Source organism: Pipistrellus kuhlii, unplaced genomic scaffold (genome assembly GCF_014108245.1).
Source record: "Pipistrellus kuhlii isolate mPipKuh1 unplaced genomic scaffold, mPipKuh1.p scaffold_m20_p_17, whole genome shotgun sequence".
In the NCBI taxonomy this organism is placed as follows: domain Eukaryota; kingdom Metazoa; phylum Chordata; class Mammalia; order Chiroptera; family Vespertilionidae; genus Pipistrellus; species Pipistrellus kuhlii.
The window spans coordinates 4,770,280-4,790,280 of record NW_023425482.1 but is presented as its reverse complement, the minus strand read 5'-3'; the positions used below and the strand labels follow the sequence as shown (position 1 = coordinate 4,790,280).

At 55.2% G+C, this 20,001-nt stretch overlaps 2 protein-coding genes across 2 annotated transcripts; both read right to left on the bottom strand.

The window, feature by feature from the left end:
* Nucleotides 1–470: 470 nt before the first annotated feature.
* On the bottom strand, nt 471–8,079 carry LOC118720692 (cytochrome b-245 light chain). Its single transcript, XM_036440924.2, has 6 exons — nt 7,910–8,079; nt 2,866–2,935; nt 2,304–2,378; nt 2,007–2,090; nt 1,347–1,428; nt 471–899 (listed from the first exon to the last, which is right to left on the bottom strand). Exons 1-6 carry the CDS (start codon nt 7,965–7,967, stop codon nt 681–683), a joined length of 588 nt encoding a protein of 195 aa, XP_036296817.1. The 5' UTR covers nt 7,968–8,079; the 3' UTR covers nt 471–680.
* A 1,197-nt stretch (nt 8,080–9,276) lies between these two features.
* On the bottom strand, nt 9,277–18,060 carry MVD (mevalonate diphosphate decarboxylase). Its single transcript, XM_036440912.1, has 10 exons — nt 17,905–18,060; nt 15,207–15,277; nt 14,671–14,785; nt 14,215–14,361; nt 13,058–13,257; nt 12,721–12,795; nt 12,299–12,517; nt 11,741–11,856; nt 10,519–10,627; nt 9,277–9,966 (listed from the first exon to the last, which is right to left on the bottom strand). Exons 1-10 carry the CDS (start codon nt 17,972–17,974, stop codon nt 9,886–9,888), a joined length of 1,203 nt encoding a protein of 400 aa, XP_036296805.1. The 5' UTR covers nt 17,975–18,060; the 3' UTR covers nt 9,277–9,885.
* Between the last annotated feature and the right edge of the window lie 1,941 nt (nt 18,061–20,001).

Below are 20,001 nucleotides of genomic sequence, written 5' to 3'. Positions count from 1 at the left end.
GCAGGTGGGGCAAACAGAGGCAAAGGGTTTAAGGGCTTTTCCAGACCCTGGGGGAGTGAGTGCCTGGAGAGCCCATCCATCAGGAGGAAGGGGCTTCCAGGCTGGGGTGTGAGCTAAAGCCAGTCAAAGGGGCTTTCAGAACCAGGGTCTTCTAACACTCCAGCCCTGCCCCAGGAAATGGCCACTCTAGCCCCCAAGATAGTAAAACCACAGGCCCCTTGACACCCTTGTATGTAGGCCCCCCTCCCCCCCATTTGGGCTCTGTCTTGGGGCTCCTGGCTGGGGAGCAACAAAGGCTACTGGGCTCCCTGGGGCCTCCCCTCGCTCAACTGCTTTCCCTCTTCACTCAGTGGCTCAGGTGGGACTGGGGTTCTTGAAGGGGAGTCTGGGCAGATCCAGGAGCTCATGTGGGGCACACACTCCCTCCTCCCAGGCCTGGGGACTTCATTGCCAGAGTAGAAACTCAACACTTGGAATCCCAGAAACTATTTCATGGATTCATACAAAAGATGCTTGTGATTTCAGGTACCATTGAGAAAAGATAGGCTTCTGGGAATGACACCAAGAGAGGGCCTGTGGTTCCCAGGGCAGGCAAGGGGGTACCTGTGGGGTCTGGGTGGGACCCCCACTGAAAAGCGACACGAGACAGCAGCCACTCAGGGAGTACTCAAAGGCACTGGTCACACCACCTCATCGGTCACTGGGATGGGGTTCTCCTGGGGGCCACTGGAGACTCCTGCCCCCGCCGCCTCGTCTTGCTCCTCGCTGGGCTTCTTGCGGGCCTCGGCTGGGGGCCGGGGTGGGGGGTTGCTGGGTGGCTGCTTGATGGTACCCCCCACCTGCGGCCGCTCCTTGGGCTTGGACTCAATGGGAGTCCACTGCTCACCGCGAGTGGCCGCCTGCAGGACACAGAGTGGCTGAGTCCTGGGGGAGTCTCAGGGGTCCATCCCCAACATGGCCCCCACCCCTATCGGGGGGGGGGGGGGAGGGGAGTCTTGCAAGAGGGAGGGAGCTAGGAAAGCTCCCTGGAGGTGACTTCCAGGTATACATTCCCAGACACCCCCAGGAGCAGGGCAGGGAGGTCAGCCAGTGTGTCCATCAGGATGAGTCAAGAAGCCAGGAGCACACAGGGTGGGAGAGGCCAGGGAAGGTAGTCGGGGAGGGCAGGAGCCCCTCTCTGGAGCCTCCCGGGGGCACCCAGACCTGTTGGGTGGGGTTGGAGGGAGCATCACTGACATCCCCGTCACATGACAAGGACACAGCCTCCTGGCCTTGGCTCAGCCTGCAGGTGGCTGCAAGGACTGAGGTGTCATGGCATCAGCAGGCTGACCACAGACACCACTCACCAGCAGATAGATGCCACTTGCTATGGCCAAGCAGGCTGTCCCCAGGATGGTGGCAAGCAGGAAGCCGGCTGGTACTGACAGCCTGGGAAAGGGGGAGACGATGGGAGACTCAGAGAGCAGTCAGAGGGGGTCTGCAGGGGGTCCAGGTCTTGGGCAGAGGCCATAAGATCTCAGGACAAAACTGACCTTAAGTGTGCTGTCCCCATGGCCCTGGACTCAGGGAACACCTGGCCCTGCCAAGGCTGGGCTTTTAAGTCTGGGTCCCTGGAGCTGTCCTCTGCTTGTACCCTAACAATACTGGAACCCGTGCACTTGGTCCAGCCGACATGCTGCGGGGAGGCCCCAGCAGCTGCAGGGACACGGAGTGTTCTGGCCTCTGCAGTCACCACCAGGACTACCCAGCTGGGCTCCGTCTACCCCAGAGCCCTGGCTGTTCCTGATTTAAGTTGCTAAGGTTTGGGGTGAACTGTTACTCAGCAAGAGATGATGGGTACGGGTTTGGGGAACCCCTGGCAGAGCCTGGGACCTGGGTTTTGTTTGGAAAAACAAAGCTAGGCTGAGAGGGGCCCCACTTGCCCCAAGCGCCCCTGTCCAGGCAGCCAGGCCAGGAGGGAGGATCTACTCCAGGGCCCTCCTGAGCCTGAGCAGGCAGGGACTCACCCAAGGTGCAGGAAGGCCCGGACGTAGTAGTTCCTGGAGAGGGGCCCGAACAACTTCACCACTTTCGTCATGTACTTCTGTCCACTAGACCAAGCGAGGGAGAGAAGACAGATGGCTGTACTCGGCAACCCCACCTCCCACCCTGCCCCAGAGCGCCCCAGCTTCTCTCCCGCAGGGACATGGGCCACAGCGGCTGTGCAGGCAGGCACCAGCCTCGGTTTGCCCAGGAGGATGAGGGGTTTGGTGCTGGAGCTTTGCAGTGTCCTGGGATGAAGCCCAGAGCAGGCGGGGACTCACCATCTCTCCATGGTGGAGCCCTTTCTCCTCTTCCCCCGGGGATACTCCAGCAGGCAGACGAACACTCCTGCGACACTGAAGCTGCGGTTAAGGAACAGCTCAGCCCAGCCAGAGGCGCCACAGCGAACCCCGCTGCTGATGAGAGACAGGTGCAGCCGCTGCTGAGAGCCACATCGCGGGGAACAGCCCGATGGGATTCAATGGGTCTGGCCACTTCACTGCCTATCCTCCACCTCCCTCCCCGATGCCTGTCTTGGGTTTCAGAGGACCTGGAACAGCCAGCCCACAGGGTGGCTGATAAAAGAGGGCACAGAAAGGATCCCTGGGGGTGCTGACACTTCCCACTCCCTGCCAGCGCCAGACAAGTCAGTGCCTGCTGAGCCCTGGCTTCCAAAACTACAGCTGAGCCTATCCTGCTGAGTCTAAAGGGCAGGGGATGGGAGCAGCTGTCTGCAAACTGTGACGTGCGGTGCCCCCAGAGGCAATAGATCTCTGTTCGCAGCCCTCTAGTGCCACCCCTGGCAGTGCCACCTGCCCCATGGGGTTTACGGTGGGAGGATACATGGAGTAGGCGCCGAAGTACCACTGGGTGAACTGGCCAGCAGTGGCCACAATGCCGCCCGTGATGAGGACTGTGGGCAGAGAAGCAGGTTAGTAGAAGCACTAGCCCATGGAAGAGACAAGCCCACATCCCATCCTTGCCCGGCTGGGGCCCACAGGCGGCTCTAGCCTTCTCCCCTTGTGCCCCCCCACCCCCCACAGCTGGCCACCAGCTCACCACAGAGCTGCCCTTCAGTCCCTCAACCAGGAAGTGGACTCAGGTGGCTGCAGATGCCCACAGATAACAGAGGATGCCCTCCCCTAGGGAGAGGTATGTGAGCTGAGGAAGGGGTGAGGCTGGTGGATCTGGCCCTGTGTCCCTGGAGCAGTTGGGGGACAGCCAGGTCAAGCCCTGGGCAGGGAGAGGGGCCTGGACACTCACTGTTGAGCTCTGTGACCCCATTGTTGAGTTTTTATGGTGAAAGATTACACCGATGGCAGCTGATGTGGGATCTGCTCCATGGATGGTCGCTCCTGTTGCATGGTATTCCTGTTCTGTCTCTACACCTGTGTTCCACCTTAATTTCACTTTTGTTTGATATTGATAATCATTCATGCTTCTTTGGTTAGGATTTGTCAGCTGTCCCCTCCCTTTATTTTCAGCTCTATAGGATCCTGTTGGACCTTTCCTCCCCAGTAATTGTTTTTATTGTGGTAAAATATACATAAAACTTTCAAGATACTGAAACATAACTAATGCATACAGTATAATATAAAGGCATAAGATTGCCATCAGCCCAGAAGCTCTCTTGTGCTGGTCAACACTGAAACCCTAGATCTGGCTTCTTTAGCTCAACAGGAGGTTTCAAAATCATTCATGTGGTTTGGATGAATCACTAGCTCATTCTTTTTGTGTAGTTTTCTATTGTATGAATCAACCTCAATTTCTCCATTCTTCTTCGGGAAATTTCAGTTGCTTCCAGTTTTTGACTATTACAAATAAGCAATATAGCTGATTTTTAAATATTTTAACCAGCCTGATAGTGAATTTAACAGCTTTCATTGACTGTGGTTGCTAATAATTTGAACTTGTTTTATCTTATTTTGTGTTTCCTCTTTAAGTGTCCTTGTTATTCCTCTGAATTGAACTTTACTTTTAAATTCCTCTTCCTGAACTACATGTGGGCTTTAGACTGTTACCCATTATTATTAATTATTTACAGACAATACTTAGTCATTAATGTCTTCATTCTTGCATCCCAGTCCTTTCTTCTGGATTCATTCAGTTCCCTTCTTGCTGAAGTACATCCTTTAGTAAGTGCTTTCTGTGAGGGTCTGTTAGCAGCAACTCTGGATACCTGACAATGCCCTCATTCTAGAATAATAGTTTATCCGGATACTGAATTCATGTTTTTGTCTCAATATCAAAGTTATTACTTCATTGTCTTCTAGCATCTATTATTGATGATAAGTCTGAAATAAGTCAGATACTAATCCATTTTATTCTCTGGTAAATTTTAAGATGTTCTTTAAAAGGACTGTATTTTCATTACAATGTGCCAAAAAGGGGTTTAAACAAATCCCTTTATTCTGTAAGGAACTTTGTTTTCTTGTTAAATTCTGGAATTTCTCACCCATTATTCCACTTACATTACCTCCTTCCACTCTATTCTCTCCCCTGAAACCGCCATTATATAGATATTGGACCTTCTTATACTACTGTACAGGACTCAACTTCTCTCAGCTTCATCTGTGGTTTCCTCAGACCCACCTTCGATGTCACTCTTCCAATCCTCTCATCTCAACATAGTGTTTAACTCATCCATTGACCAAAAATGACTTTATATTTTATTTCTGGACATCCTATAATAGTCATTTTTTGCATTGTCCTGTATAATTTTCTATCCTTTTATCTCTTTGAACAGTTTCAAACACACCCTCAAGTTTAAACATGTACCCATATTCTCAAGTCCCTTCTTAGAGGCCCCAGTTCTAAGGAGGACATTCTCCAGTCTACGGTGTCTGCTTCCTCAAATGGTGGGTGACTGTGAGCTGCGCCCATCAGGCTAGTCTTCCTGTGTCAGTCTGTGCCCTGGTGGAGGAAATGCCCTTACAGAACAGTTTCACATTTGCCTCTGTGGGGGCCTATAGGCTCCTCCAGTCCTGGATGGGCTTTATCCGAATTTCTTGGTCAGTGGTCCTTGCAGCAAAGGGTAGGGTTCAGCCTGAGTTCCTGGGGTTCTGTCTTATTTGTGACTTTGTTCATCAAATGACAAGCTTCCTTGGATGGGATAGTTTTCCGGTCTGTTCCATACAGGCAACCTTTCCTGGCTCTGGCTGGAGGCACGCGGCTCCATTTCAGCCCTTTTTCCACACAGAGGCCCCCAAGTCCCACTGGGTAAGAGCCTGAGCCTCTGTCGGTCCCGATTCCCCTGGTGCACCTTCCTTCCACCCCAGCGCAGCGCCTTGAAACCTCACTGCTTTTGTTGCCTGAGTTCCTGTTCTTGGAGCTGAGCTCAGCTTTGTAATAACTCTTCTGGTTTGCTCATCGTACTTCCATGAGTTGTCAGAGAGAAGGGTGTTCTCCCATGCGTTCAGTCAGCCTGTGGTCTACTTATCTTTGGGCTCTACTTATAATTTTCTCTTCTCTAGCCTGTTTGTTGCCTGCCATTAGCAAAAGGGGAGCAAGACACCACTGGCTGGCCAGGGAGGCCTGAGAGCAGACAGCACTACTGTGTACTGGGACTCACAGGTGCAGGGGACTAGACAGAGAAGGCCTGTGCTCTCCTGGGGTGCATGTTCTCAGGAGGGAACAGAAATAAACATCAGGGACTGTGCACTAGGACAGGGACTGTGCAGAGATGTCTAGGTGCTCTGGGAAGACTTCTCTGAGTCGGTGATATCTGAGCTGAGAAATGAGTGGAGGAGCCAGCCAGGGATGTTTCAGACAGAGGAAGTGCTTCTGCAAAGGCCCTGGGGTATGTCCAGGAGATCCCAGAACAGAAAGGAGGCCTGTGCAGCTGGAGTGATGGTGAAGGGAGGGGGGTAGAGGCAGAGCAGTCAGAATCTGGCTTTTATTCTTCACAATCCACTGCAGTATTTTCAGCAGGAGGTGACATGTCCTGATTAGATGGGCTTTTCTGCAATAAAAAAGCCTGTTGGATGCACCTGCTATTAGGGCCCAGCCAGGCCTGAGCATCCCAGGAGCCTGCAGTTTATCCTGAGTCAGGGAAAAAAGTCAGCAAGAGGAGGAACTCAGTGTGGGAAAGGTCTGGGAGACCTTCCCACAAACTGCCTGATTTTATGGCGGAAATGGAGTCACAGCTTGTAAATTCTCTAGGACTTGACTTTATTGTCTATAAAGTGGACGCAAGAACAGCTCTGGCCTCACCAACAGGACATTAGCTAAGGCAAGAAAGGGACAACCTTACACAGTGGGCATGCCATGCATGGGGACACTGGGACGCTCACTGTCTGCATGCACTGGGGCTAGAACCCAGGCTTCTCAGAGCTCCCAGTTGGAGCCCTGTCTCCTGCTCCCTGGGGGCAGGGGAGTGTTGGGGGGCTGTAGGACAAAGGGGGCTGGTCTGCAGCAGTCTAAGGCCTCACAGCCTGTGGCAGGTGTGGGGGACAGCCTGGAGGCAGCTCTGGAGAGAAGCGAGAATGACCTGTGCCTGGCCAGCATGGCTCAGTGGTTGAGCATCGACCTATGATCCAGGAAGTCACGGTTCGATTCCTGGTCAGGACGCATGCCCGAGTTTCAGGCTCAATTCCCAGTGTAGGGCATGCAGAAGGCAGCCGACCAATGATATTCCCTCCCTCTCTCTCTCTCTCTCTCTCTCTCTCTCTCTCTCTCTCTCTCTCTCTCTCTCTCTCTCCCTTCCTCTCTGAAATCGATAAAAAAAAAATTTTAATTATTTAAATAATAATTTAAAAAATTATTTGACTCACTGAACTCTCAGTACTTTAGGTTCCAAAAGGGGGGTGACCTGCCTGGACACAGAACAGACCACTGGGCCTCACCAAAGCTGCTCACACCAAAGTGTGACCTTCCAGTTTGGGGCCAGAGGGACTTCATTTACGTCTACTCCCTTCCCCCGCGGAGCTTTGCCAGGCTCCTCCAGTCCCCAGCGGGCAGGGGGTCTCGGGGTGGTTCCCAGGGCCATGGTAGTGGGCTAGGACCCTCCTCATCACCACACATTCCCCACAATCTCCGCACCCCCCACTCCCACCAGGTGCAGGTCCTTCCTGGGAGTGGCAGGTCCCCGGGGGCGGGCAGTGCCTCTGGGCGGCTTCCTCTTGCTGCAGACCCTGCCTGGGCCCCGCTCACCCACACCGCCTGCAGGTTCCCCTTCCGTGCAGCACAGGGTGCAGAGCCGCTGCCTTCTTCACCAGAGCTCCCGAGCACCGGCCCAGGGTGACGGGCGCCTGCCATCCTCCCCCAGAAGCAGGCTCTGGAAGCTGAGCTGGGAGGTTCCCTCTGGGCAGGTTTAGAAATCCCGGACAACTCAGAGCGCGCGCCTGGCGACCCGTGGCGGGAGCCCCACTCCAGGCAGGAGGGGCGGCGGGAGCAGGTGGCTCCCGCCTAGTTTTCCCAATCCTGGAGGGGGAGTGACTCCGGAAACCACCCGGGGCGACAGCCTCTTCCCCTGAGGCTGCAACTTCCTCTATCTGGAGAGGTCGGGCCGGGGTGGAGAGATGAATAGGAGACCGTCGGGGGAAGGGGGGGCCGGGGGCAAGCGGGTCTCAGTCGCAAAAGGCTTTCCGCTGCCTGGCGCCTCCAAACCGGCCCACCCTTGGCTCACCTCCCCCGCCACCAGCTGCAGGTCCCCGCAGGGGTCCCGGGCCCACCTCCGGCCTGCAGCCTGGAGTCTCTGACCCCTCAGGACCCTGGCTCCCCAGCCCCGTCCCGGCCCACCCAGTCCCTCGGCCCGCAGCCTGGGGTCTCGGCGCCCCAACTGCCCCAGCCTGCAGCCTTGGGTCGCTGATCCCCCAGGTCCTCGTCGCCAGCTCACCCATCCCTTCCTCGCAGCCTGAGGTCTGTGCCACCCGCCCCGCGTACTCACTCAGGCCGGACGCCAGCGCCTGCTCGTTGGCCCACATGGCCCACTCGATCTGCCCCATGTCGGCGGCCGACGCGGCTGGCTCCGCTGGGACACTGAACCCGCCGCCCCGCAGCCCGAGTTCCGGCACCTCCCGCCCCCCAGTTCCCGGGGCAGCCCGGCCCCGCCCCGCGGAACCGCTGTGCATCCGAGTTCCGGCCCCGCCCCCGCCCCAGGAGACAGGCAGGGTGAGCTGGAAGCAACGTCTGTGGGGCTTTGAGGAAGCCTGCCTGACCCCCAGGCCTTCAAGCTTACAAGTCTGAGGGGCCCCGCCTCACCCCCTCCAGCGCCCTTGGGCCCACCGCAGGCCCCACCCACTTGCATGCCTGCTTGGTGCCAGGAGTCTGCCCTGCCAGCTCCACCGCAGTCAACCTGGAGCGCCCTCAGCACTGCCTGGGTGAGTGGGCACCGGGAAGGGGCACTGGAACCCGCCCCAAAATGCTGAACTCCTGCAGGTGCCAACAGGGGCTCCTTTGGAAGGTGCTAGCAGGCCAGGTTCCTGGAGGGGCTTAAAGGTCCAGAGCCCAGGCCCAGACAAGGAAGGAGCCTCTGAGCCTTGGAAGGAGGGGGCCTCCATGGAAGTCAATGTTTGCTACTTAGGACAGTGGCAGGTCCACCCTCACGCCTCTGGCCCTGGGCTGGCCCGATGTGGTGGGCAACCCGCTCATAGGACTAACTTAGGGGAGGAAAACAAGGTGAGCAAAGTCGGGGAGACCTAGAATGTAGGAGTGCTCGGTCCTGTCCTTTGGTCATTTCCCTCCTCTGCCCTCTCCCTTAAGGGTCAGCAGCAGCATCTGACCCGCCTGCGGTGGAGGAAGGGAACCAGAAGGCAGGTCAAAGGGCACAGGTGTCTGTCCACCCCTCCTTTTCCCACAAGCTGGCAGTGCTGAAGCTGGGAGTGGGGAAGAGTGCGATGACTTGCACACTGTAAGTCCAGCCATTCATACAAGTAGCCATTCCTGGGCTCCAGAAACCATAAGCTTCTGGGCTGAGGGAACCTCCCTGAATCAGTGCTGTCTGCACGTTTCCCACTTTTGTAGACAGGAAGCGGAAAGCCAGACCCGAACCATGTCCCCATACCCGTCTGAGCCCTAGTGACTGTCTGCCATGGAGTGTGGCCTGTGGCCATGGCAGTGGCTGGTGCTGAACACCCCACCGCAGGGCTGGGCAATTGAAGGGGAGCTTTGGGTCAGAAGGCAGCTTCTTCGGGACCAAGTGGCAAGTTCCAAGTTCTTTTGCAAAAGCAGCACATGGCCCTTGCCCTCCCCAACCCTCCCGATGAGGGCTGCCCACTGCTCACAGGAACGCTGGTCACACAGAGGCACGCCAAGCCCGATCAGCAATTCTGGCTTTATTCCCAGTTGCCAGGGCTCCTTGTAACAGTGGGGCTTCCGTATAACAAGGCATCTTGGGCTGCTCTCCATCTCCCTCGGAGTCACACTCCTGGTCTTTTTGTGAAGAAACATTCTAGCCAAGCTCTGGCAGAGGAGCTAGGTGACTGTCATGCTCTAAGCACTCTGTAGAGGGGTCCTCGGCTTGCAGAGGTTGCTTCCTGAACAATGACCAGTCCTCCAGCTCCAAAGAGGGATGCCAACTCCCCATCACTCAGGTGGAACAGCTCCTTTTCCGTCAGAGACCCTTCACGAGGGACACACCAGCAGCTCAACCCAACGGGCTGGATCCACCAGGTCCCACATCCCATCCCAGCCATCTCAGCACAGCATAGGCGGGGAGTGAGGCATTTGGTGGAGTGCCTGTTCTGGACGCCTGGGAAACTGCAAGTGGTCATTTCATCGCCCCCACTTGGCCACAGCACACTGACCAGCCCAGGGCCAGGTAGCCATGCACCAGTCCCAACAAGCATGGCCCAGCTGCTGCCACACCCAGCTCCCCAGTCCCAGCAAAGCTGCCCCTTTTCCAAGTGGTGGCCAGGGCTCCCCTCAAACTGTTGGCTTCGGCAGGCCGTCCGGGCCCAGGAGGTGAGCGTGAGGGTGGTCCAGGACTTGAGGTCCGGGCCCCACCTGGCAGGGAGAGAAACCAATGTTCGGTTGGGTGACAGGGAAGGACAGGTGTACCCTCCGGCCTCCCAGGAAAGTACAGCTCAGAAGCTGACCACCATGTGGTGATGCCCTGGCCCTATGCCAACTCCCTTAGGCAAGAGCCATGTGGTCCCAGCCTCCATTACCCAGACCTGAGTGAAAAGCAGAGATAGGGAGTCATGAGGACTTGGAATGGAACCATCTGAGTGAAATCCTTGCTCAGCCGCTGAGCAAGGATCCTGATCTGCCCTCAATGGGTGAGGGCTCAGGTCCCCAGGATCCCCATCTCCCCTGAGCACTGGAACACAGCCCCACAAGTCAGTGTGTCCTGAAAGCAAGTGAGTGAAACAACTTTGAAACTGCTGTTATTCTTGACGAAGTGGGGGTGAAGGGAGCCCCTTCACCTGGTCTCACCTGGTGGACACACTGGGTCTAAGGCCATGAAGTCCATGTACTGGATGGGAACTTCCCTGGGTGTAGGGCTGGGATGTAAGGGCCCCGACCCTGGTGTTGAGGGCTGGTACCAGGCCTCACCTGAGTGGCAATGATGTATTTGATGCCGCCGGGGGTAGGATCCATGCCCAGTGCAGCTTTAAGCTCGTCTGAGAGCGGGGCAGGCTTCACCGGCAGCCCCTTCAGAAACCTGGGGAAAGGAAGGCAGGAGTGCTGGGTACCCATCGACAGGAGCATGCAGACCAAAGACAGGAAGGGTGACTGACAATGGGTACAGGGTTTCTTTTGGGGTGATAAAAAAAATTCTGGAACCGAAAGAAGTGCTGGTTGCACAACAACGAATATACTTAATGCTGCTGAGTTGTACACTTCAAAGTGTATTTCACCACACCGAAGAACTGAGCAGGAATGACCAGGCTGGGGTCACTGTGAAGCGAGGTTTCAGGAAACCTCCCTGAGGTTTTAGATTCACCCATGGCCCATGGCTACTGCTCCACCCAGTGGGGTAACAACTTAAATGCCTCAGTTCAGGCATGAGTCCATCACTGTGTTCCTCTGCCCGCCACCCACTGCGGTGACAAGGGCCATGAGTACAGAGCTTCTGCTGAGGGCGCCATGGCCTCCCAGGCCATCACAGCTGTCCCATTTGGTGAGGACGTTAGTACTCTGGCTTCCCACCCACTAGCCACCAGTGCTGCCAAATGATAGCACTGTCCCAGTTACGGAGACAGGTAAAACCAACCCCCTTCCTGTACCCCTAAAGCAGGCGTCCTCAAACTTTTTAAAGTGGGGGCCAGATCACGGTCCCTCAGAGAGCTGGAGGGCCGGACTATATGAACTACTAATTCCTACTGTAACACCTCGGCTGCGCTCACTGCCCAAAAAACCTGGCGGGCCGGATCAGACTCCTCTGCGGGCCGCATGTGGCCCGCGGGCCGTAGTTTGAAGACACCTGCGCCTAAAGGAACGTGTCCCCACATCGAGAAGGGACCATTAAAACGGGTGCGAAGAAATCCAAATGCCCTGTCCCCACTGCAGGGCTGTAGCCACTGTCCACACAGGAGCCATGATGCCATGTGCGTGGGTGTGTCTCTGTGGCCACGGGCTAAGACATGTGCTGGGGAGTTCCCGGCCACAACAAGGCGCACTTGGTGACACACTGCCTGAGGTCCACAGGGGGTCAACACTTCTCGCAGGACTCCCCATTCAGCGCCACAGCCTCAGGAGCAGCTGTCCCTGATCCCAATAGGGGACCCTGCTCCTCCTTCCATGGCTTCCCAAATGGGGGGGGACCACAACTCACTTGTCTCCATTTGACTCAGGGGGAAAGCTGTGCCTCACGGCAGCCACGAACTCTGCCACAGTGTTGTCCCGGGTAAAGATCACCGCGTTGGGGCCTGCGTCAAACGTGTACGCCACCTGGAACCCATGCAGCCATCGTCACCATCTGCACAGTGGCTCTGCCTGGCTCAGACCCTCTAGACCGGCGGTCGCCAACCTTTCGGACCTTAGGGACCACCAGTTTGCGACCGCTGCTTAGACTGCCCGGAGACCCAGGGCCTCCCACAGCGCCCGCCAGGCCAACCCTGAGTACAGCAGTGGCACTTCTGCTGGACAGCTCAGGACTGAGGGCGAGGGGCTCCCCAAACCAGTGCTTTAAAGTGCAGGCTGGGATCCCTTAGTGGGTTTTGCAGCCAAAATGAAACAGAGTGAGACGGAAATTACTGCTGCTCTGCACGCAAGAGCATAAGCAGGTTCCGTGGAGCTCTGCTCTGTCACGGACAAGCATGGGCTGGTTTTACTGAAGATCGTGGCCGGACGCCTCTTCTGGGTTTCCGGCGCTGCCCTAGCCCCACCTTGCCTTGGTCTGCCCATGGTGGGCATTGAAGCGGTGCACCAGGTGGATGATACGCCTAGAAGTGTCGTTGAGATATGAGATGGGCGGGAAGGTGTCTAGGCAGGTGGCATGGAACTGGTTGCTGTCCTTCATGGTGAGCTGGCCAAAGCCCTGGAAATTTCTCTCTTTGACATAACGGATCATCTCTGCCATGCGCGCCGGCACCACCGCCTCAGCCCGGAACTGCAAGACACAGGTGCTTCCCAATGAGGTGCTGGCTGCTTCACAGCACAGCGGCCTGCGGGGAGGGCCTCCCCCAGGCCTCAGGCTCCATACACCCAGCAGAGCAGATGGCTCAGCTTCAGAGGATGTGGGTGGAGCCTGAGTGAACCCTGACAAGCAGGTTGTTCCCTGGGGAGCTGACACTGCCCCAGTGCCCGCCTTACCTTGAGCAGGGGGCTGGTCTTCACGCTGGTCTGCATGCCCACCGTGCTGCCAGTCAGCTTCTTCTCAGCGCTTACCTGCACCGAGGGAGAGATGGCCCAGATCTCACCCTCAGGCCCCAGCCCTAAACACCCATCCTGTCCTGTCCCGCCCCTCAGCTAGCACAGGCAGTAGGATGGAGGCCTCCTGACTGGCAGAGATGACAGTTCTGAGAACAGCAGCGTATAGATCAGCAGCCCTCTTACTACATGGGCGTCATTCCTGAATGCTCATGGAGAACCATTTCACCTCTCCCAGCTCAGCCCAAGAGGTCCCCGCACTCCATGCTGTCTCACTCACCACGAGGATGAGGACTCGGAGTTCAGGCCAGTGTGATTCAGGGGCCACCTGCCGGGCGATGCTGTCCTTCCCATCAGCCTGCTCCCCCATCTGCCACTCCACGAAACCGCCATATAGACTCCGGCAGGCGCTGCCTGAACCGCGACGAGCCACTTCCGAAAGGTCACTCTCGACCCCGTAGACTCGGGCCAGGGCATAGGCTGTAGGTGCGGGAGGGAAGGTGGACAGGGGAGGGGGACTAAGATATGCTCAGCACCCTAGGAGAATGTGCCTTATAGGAAATTAAAAATTCTGAGATGACAGAGTTTCAGCCACCAACTTTCCCAGTTAGCATGCACCTACTCACCCATGTGGTCACTCACACACACTCAGCATTCCCAGAGGTGCACTCTGGACACACAAAGAGGGCAACCACTCTTGGGGAGCTGAAGGATCGAGTGGCGAGGGGCCAAAGTTTCTCCAAGGAGTGGCACAAAATTGGGCTTTCAGGGGTGCTGTTTGGGGCAGGAACCAAGGCACAAAGGCCTGAAAATGTACACGCTTAGGGTAGCTAGCATGCTGGGCGTGAAGGAGCAGGGCTGGGCCAGGTCAAGGGTCTGGTGTCAGGATGCACAGCTGGCATCCACAGTAAGAGCTCTGCCCGATGCTGGCACCCCTCCTGGCTCGGCTCACCCACCCCCCGGCTCCTGAGGCGTTCAGGCCTGGATACATAAGCCACGCCAAGCCAGTAAGCATCATCCCTGGGGCTCTCATAGGCCATTGGTCTCACTGGCTATGAGGACGGTGTGAGCCCAATGATCGCCACTGTGGTAACCAGTTTTGCCCCTGAGTAGGGAGATCCTACCAGAGAGTGAGTCAACAGAGGTGAGATTTCAAAGGAGAGAAATGGATGCCCAAGGAGGCGGTGGGAGTCTGGAACCAGCCACACCAGAAGGCAGCTGCACTCCTCGGAATTCTGTTACATAGGCCAAGACATTATCCCTACTTGGGACGCAAGCCAGTTTGGGATGGTCTTCTGTCGATGTAATCTTTTGGGTCTGATATATGGAACCCTCAGAAGGCTTTAACATTCAGATGTGAGACAACCAAGGCCTCTGCCCTGTGAGAAGAGGGCTCTCCGAAAGCTGGAGAGCATGCGTCCCCCGGTGGGCACCCACCTAGGCAGGCGTAGCCTGAAGCGGAGGAGGCGAGGCCTGCGGCTGTGGGGAAGTTGTTCACCGACGCGACGTGGACCTTGTAGTTGAGGCTGAGAGGCAGCTGGTCCTCCTCATCACCACTCCTCCGCTTCCGGGCCAGGCGGCGAACTGTGGGGAGGGGAGAGAGCCACTGGGCGAGCTGCACCAACCTGCTCCTGGCATCTCGCCTGCCAAGGGTCAGAGATACAGCTGATACCGGCCTCTGCCTCAGATTTCTGCCGACCTCCTTGTTCCGGAAAGCCCCAGACCCGAACCTGGCTGTGCCAGCAGGTGTCCCCGGTCCCCAGGGGCTCTCAGAGCCAGGTGGGGCGGGAGCAGCACCTGCTGTGCTCTGACTCCGCCCAGAGTAAGGAAGAGATGGGGGGGAAGGAACAGGCTGGGACTGGCCCCAATGTCCCATGCGGGACCCCCACTCACTCTCCCTCAGGCAGGCCTGGATACGTGGCTGCCCTATGTCCTCTTCCCGGCCATTAAGCCAAATCCGGTCCTCAGTGAAGTCCTTGCTAATGACAGCTGTCGTAGTGGTTTTTAACTGGGAAAGAAAATGCAGGGCCACCTCAGGGGCAAGGCACCCCTTTTGCTGAGGAGGCCTTCCCTGCCATGGCCCATCACTGTCACCCCCGCAGGGGCAGGAACAGCCTTGCTGGAGAACAGGAGGTTGAGGCCAGACAGGAGGGGGTCAGGCAGTGTGGTAGGTAGTGTCGGCCCCAAGCCTGGTTTCCCCATACAGGGTGAGGCTGACGCTTCCACCTCCCACAGCAAAGCCACTGGGCGGGCACAGGTGTGAAGGGACAGAACCTCAGAGGAGACCTGGGGGTGCGTGTGCGATGAGCATTCCTAACAGTGGGGCATGGAATGGGCACTGTTCATGGGCTGGGGATTTATTACCATCAATTATGAAACAAAAGTTTAGTAAATTTTTATTTTGGTGTTTACTGCCAGCCCATACTAACCTGGTCCTGGTGTAAAGTGACACTCAGAGAGGAGTTGATGGGCAGGATCAACTCCTCATCTCGCTTCCCCCCTGGAACAGACAATCCAAGGTAAGCGAGTCAGTTTCCCAGCCCCGCACGCCAGGGCACTGTTTCCCCCACCCACCAAAGCGTCACTTCTCCCCACGGGTGCTCCCCTGTCACCCCACTCCCATACCACAGTCCCCCATCCGCCTGGGCCCGGCTCTCTCACTATGTCCTCTTCCTGCTGTACCCACTCCTGCAGGAAGCTCTCCTGGATTGCTCCCCACTTCACTGAGCTCAGGTCCCTGAGCAGAGCTGGAGGCTAGCCATCTAACTGCTTCATTATTTTTGGTTTATCTTCTTTCACCCATTGGACAGATCACACTGTAGTGCCTACTGGGTATTCAGTGCTTGACCGTTAGGCTTTTGTCTTTTCCTCCAAAACAGGAGCTGCCTCAGTTAATACCTCGTCTCCCTGCTCGGACGCCCTGGAGACACCCCAAATCGCCCCACATCTGCTGAGCACTTCTCCTCCCAGTGCCTTATGGCAGACAAAGTAAACTTTCTGGAAATTTCAAAACTCTTTGTTAAGCACATACAATGTTCGGGGGAATAGCGGAGTTACAGGGGTAATAAGGATTCATACCCAGCAGGTGATCTTTGAGACCCAGAAGGAGTCCCCATCAATAAACCCAACTGATTTTTTATAAAAGTGCAAAAAGCAATTCAATGGAGGGACAGCATTTTTGGCAAAAGCTGCTGGAATACCTGGACATCCATAGGTCACCAAATGAACCTCCACCCAAGTCTTATATCTTATACAAAAATAATTCTAGGTGGATCACAGACTTAAATTTAAATTGTAAACCTTTTAGGAGATAATCTCCAGGTTGTAGGGCTAGGCAAAGAGGTCATAGACTTGACACCAAAAGCATAAATGGAATAACTAATATAATAAACTTCACCAAAATGTTTTCAACTTTGGCTGTTTGAGAGAACCTGTCAGGAAGATGAAAAGATAAATTGTAGAGTGAGAGGATTTGTTTACAAACCACGTATCCAACAAAGAATTAGTATCTAAAATTATAAAATGAACTCTCGACCAACCAAAGGACTTGTATGCATGCATATGAGCCTAACCAATGAACACAGACACCAGAGGGGTGAGGGCATGAGTGGGGAGAGGGGGGTAATGGGGGGATAAGGATACATATGTAATACCTTAGTCAATAAATAAATAAAAATAAAATAAAAAGGACAGTAGACTACACTATAGTAACAGGGAAACCTGCCTTCTATGGTCCTTTCTCCTCTCTATTCTCCACAAACGCTCCCCTTGGATGTTCATGCCCTTAAATGCCCCCTCCCACCCGCCGGTGTGGTTCAGTAGTTGAGTGTCTGCCTATGAACCAGGAGGTCATGGTTTGATTTCCAGTCAGGGCACATGCCTGGGTTGTGGGCTCCATCCCCAGTGTGGAGTGTGCAGAAGGTGGCTGATTCTCTCTCATCATTGATATTTCTCTCTCTCTCTCTCTCTCTCTCTCTCTCTCTCTCTCTCTCTCATTCTCTCTCATCATTAATATTTCTCTCTCTCTCTCTCTCTCTCTCCCTCCCTCCCTCCCTCCCTCCCTCCCTCCTTCTTCCGTCCCTTCCTCTTTGAAATCAATAAAAATATATTAAATAAATAAAATTAAAAAAATAAAATGAACTCTCAAAAACTCAATGGTAAAACAAACAAACAATTCAATTAAAACATGGACAAAAGATATGAAAAGACATTTCATCAAAGAGTAAACAGAGATGGCAAATAAGCCCATGAAAAGGTTAGCCAACAGAAAAATGCACACTAACACCACGACGATGTATTCCCTAAAACAAAAAACAGAGACATCACCAAGTGCCAAAAAACAATGTGCAATGGTACAGCCACTGAGAAAAAACAATTTAACAGTTTCTTTTTGAAAAAACAACTAAACATGCAACTATGACCCAGCAAGTGCACTCCTGGGCATTTACAGAGAATGAAAATTGATGTTCACTCAAAAATCCATATAAAACGTTTATAGTAGCTTTATTCCTAACAGACTAAAGCGGGAAACAACCCAGCTGCCTCTCAGAGGGTGTAGGACTGTGGCCGGGCCACACCAGGGAACAGGACTCGGCACTAAAGGAGCAAAGTACTGGTGCCACTACCACCTGGATGAACCTCCAGAAATGACAGCGAGTGAAGTGCGCCAATTCCAAAACGCCACATGCTGCGTTCACTTCTCAATTACGAAGTATTCTTGAAAAAGAGAATATGCTAGAAAGGAAGAGCAGGTCCCAGGTGGCTGGGGTGGGCGTGACCGTGGGAGCTGAGTCCCACCTTAGGGATGGGCATCCTGTGTGGACCATGGAACCCGACCCGGGCCCCCAAGGGGGTGGTCATGTTGTGTGGACCCTGTCCATCAAGTGTCCCGGGACCCGAGAAGATATACATCCTATGCGGGCTGTGTCCCCACCTCCGCGGGGATGGAAGTCCTGTGTGGCCAGTCCCGGGGGGTCCGGGGCATCGCCTGCCACAGCGCCGGGCCGGGCAGACGGCTGGAGTGAGTGCTCACAGCTGTACATGGACCTCCCTCCGCGTTATCGCCTCTTCCGCCGCCCACCGCGCCCGGCTGGAGGCCCCGCGGCCGCCCGCGGCCCGCGCACTCACAGTACTTGATGACCGCGATGTTGACCGGCGCGGTGCAGGTCACCGCCAGGTACGGCTTCTCCGAGGCCATGGCCGAGGAACACTAGAGACCCCAGCCCACTGCCGTCAGGCTTCGGAACCCGCGCCCCAGCAGGCCTTGCCATTGGCCCACGAGGTCCCAGCTGTTCGCACGACGTCCAATCAATGGCGGTGACAGTCCCACGCTCCACCTCTCAGCCAATAAGCGGGATCGAACGATGGACTGCCGACGCTGAGCCCGCCCCTCTGTCCCCGGCGTGCGTGCTCGGGCTGTGCGTAGGCTCAGGGTGTGCACAGGCGTGGAACCTCCTGTGGCGCGCGGTCGCGCAGGCGCGGGGCGTGCGCAGGCGCAGAGCGGCGGCCTTCCGGAGCGTTGCGGACCCGCGGGCAGACCTTCCTGGCGGGCGGGTTAGACCCAAGGGGTTCTCCTGGCTGGAAGGAGGCTGAGGGGGGTGCGGGAGCAGCCGGGGTCCAAAGGCTCCGGTGACCAAGCCAGAGTGCCCCCCGGCTCCCCAGCACAGTATCTCGTTTCGCCTCCCCCCCACCGCGCCCCCCCCCCCGGGTTCTCGGCCCGCCACCCAGTCCTCCCTGCTGCCTGGGGTCTCCTGGAACCCCGCCGCCCGGTGTCCCGCAGCCCATGTTTCCTCGCTGGCCCAGTCACGGGGCGGGGGAGGGGGGGGGCCGCGCCTCGGGGAGGGGGGGGGCCCCTCCCACGAGCTCCGCATTCCTAGCTGAGCTAACCTGTGCCGCCGGGTGGCAGCTGCTAAGCATGAGAGAGAGCAACTTTCAAAGCTCAGTCTCTCTCTCTTTTTTTTTTTTTTTAAATCCTCACCCAAAGATGTGTGTGATTTTTTTTTTTTTTAATACACACACACAATTGATTTCAGAGAGGAAGGATGAGGGGTTGTTTACAAGCAGTGGGAAAGATTTAAAAGGCAAGAATATGGGTGCCACATCAACTGAATGAAAGACAAATGGGAAATCAAAAAGTCACGAGTAAAATGTTGCTTCAACGGCACAAAAGAAAGTCTTTTCTGCATGGCATTGTGACTGGCGATGAAAAGTGGATTTATTTTGAGAATCCCAAACGCACAAAATCATGGGTTGATCCAGGTCAACCATCAGCATCACCTGCAAGGCCAAATCGCTTTGGAAAGAAGACAACGCTCTGTGTTTGGCGGGATCAGGAAGGTGTGGTATATTATGAGCTTCCAAAACCAGGTGAAACCATTAATACTGATCCTTACCGACAACAAATAATCAGTTTGAACCACGCTTTGATCGTGAAATGACCAGAATGTGCCAGAAGACACGGCAAAGTAATTTTGCTTCATTATGACACACCACTTTTCAAAACCAGTTAAAGACACGTTAAAAGATCTTGCCTGGCCGAAGCCAGTTTGGCTCAGTGGTAGAGCGTCGGTCTGCGGACTGAAGGGTCTCAGGTTCGATTCCGGTCAAGGGCATGTACATTGGTTGCGGGCACATCCCCGGTAGGGGGTGTACAAGAGGCAGCTGGCCGATGTTTCTCTCTCATTGACGTTTCTAGCTCTCTATCTCTCTCCCTTCCTCTCTGTTAAAAGTCAATAAAATATATTAAAAAGATCTTGCCTGGGTAGTATTAACCCACCGCTGTATTCACCAGACCTTATTCCTTCAGATTACCACTTGTTCCAATCGATGGCACACACACTTTCTGAGCAGCACTTCAAAACGTACAGAGAAGTGGAATATTGGGTCTCTGAATGGTTTGCCTCAAAACAAAAGAAGTTCTATTGGGACGGTATCCACAGATTGCCCGAAGATAGGGGAAATGTGTAGCTAGCTATGGACATTGCTTTGAATAAAGCACTTTTGATGTTTCTCTTGAAACCATTGTGTTTTCTTTAATTACAAAATTCACATTTTTAATAGATATGTCTAGTTACCTCCTGCACGTGCCCCAGCCAGGGCCCAGGCTGGGGTGGAGACTGCAACGGAGGTACATGCCCCTGACTGGAATCAAGCCTGAGACCCTTCAGTCCGCAGGCTAACGCTCTATCCACTGAGCTGAACTGGCTAGGGCTGCTACTAAATAAA

Bases quoted from the DNA above. Each gene is read 5' to 3' on its own strand.
- LOC118720692 (XM_036440924.2), bottom strand. From the start codon at position 7,967: ATGGGGCAGATCGAGTGGGCCATGTGGGCCAACGAGCAGGCGCTGGCG. The intron at 2,379-2,865 runs GTATCCTCCCAC...CCGCAGCTTCAG, and splicing joins TACTTCGGCGCCTACTCCAT to TGTCGCAGGAGTGTTCGTCT. The intron at 1,429-2,006 runs GTGAGTCCCTGC...CCCCTTTCCCAG, and splicing joins CGGGCCTTCCTGCACCTTGG to GCTGTCAGTACCAGCCGGCT.
- MVD (XM_036440912.1), bottom strand. From the start codon at position 17,974: ATGGCCTCGGAGAAGCCGTACCTGGCGGTGACCTGCACCGCGCCGGTC. The intron at 14,786-15,206 runs GTTAGTATGGGC...TTTCTTTCCCAG, and splicing joins TCACTTTACACCAGGACCAG to TTAAAAACCACTACGACAGC. The intron at 12,518-12,720 runs GTAAGGCGGGCA...TGTGTCTTGCAG, and splicing joins AGACCAGCCCCCTGCTCAAG to TTCCGGGCTGAGGCGGTGGT.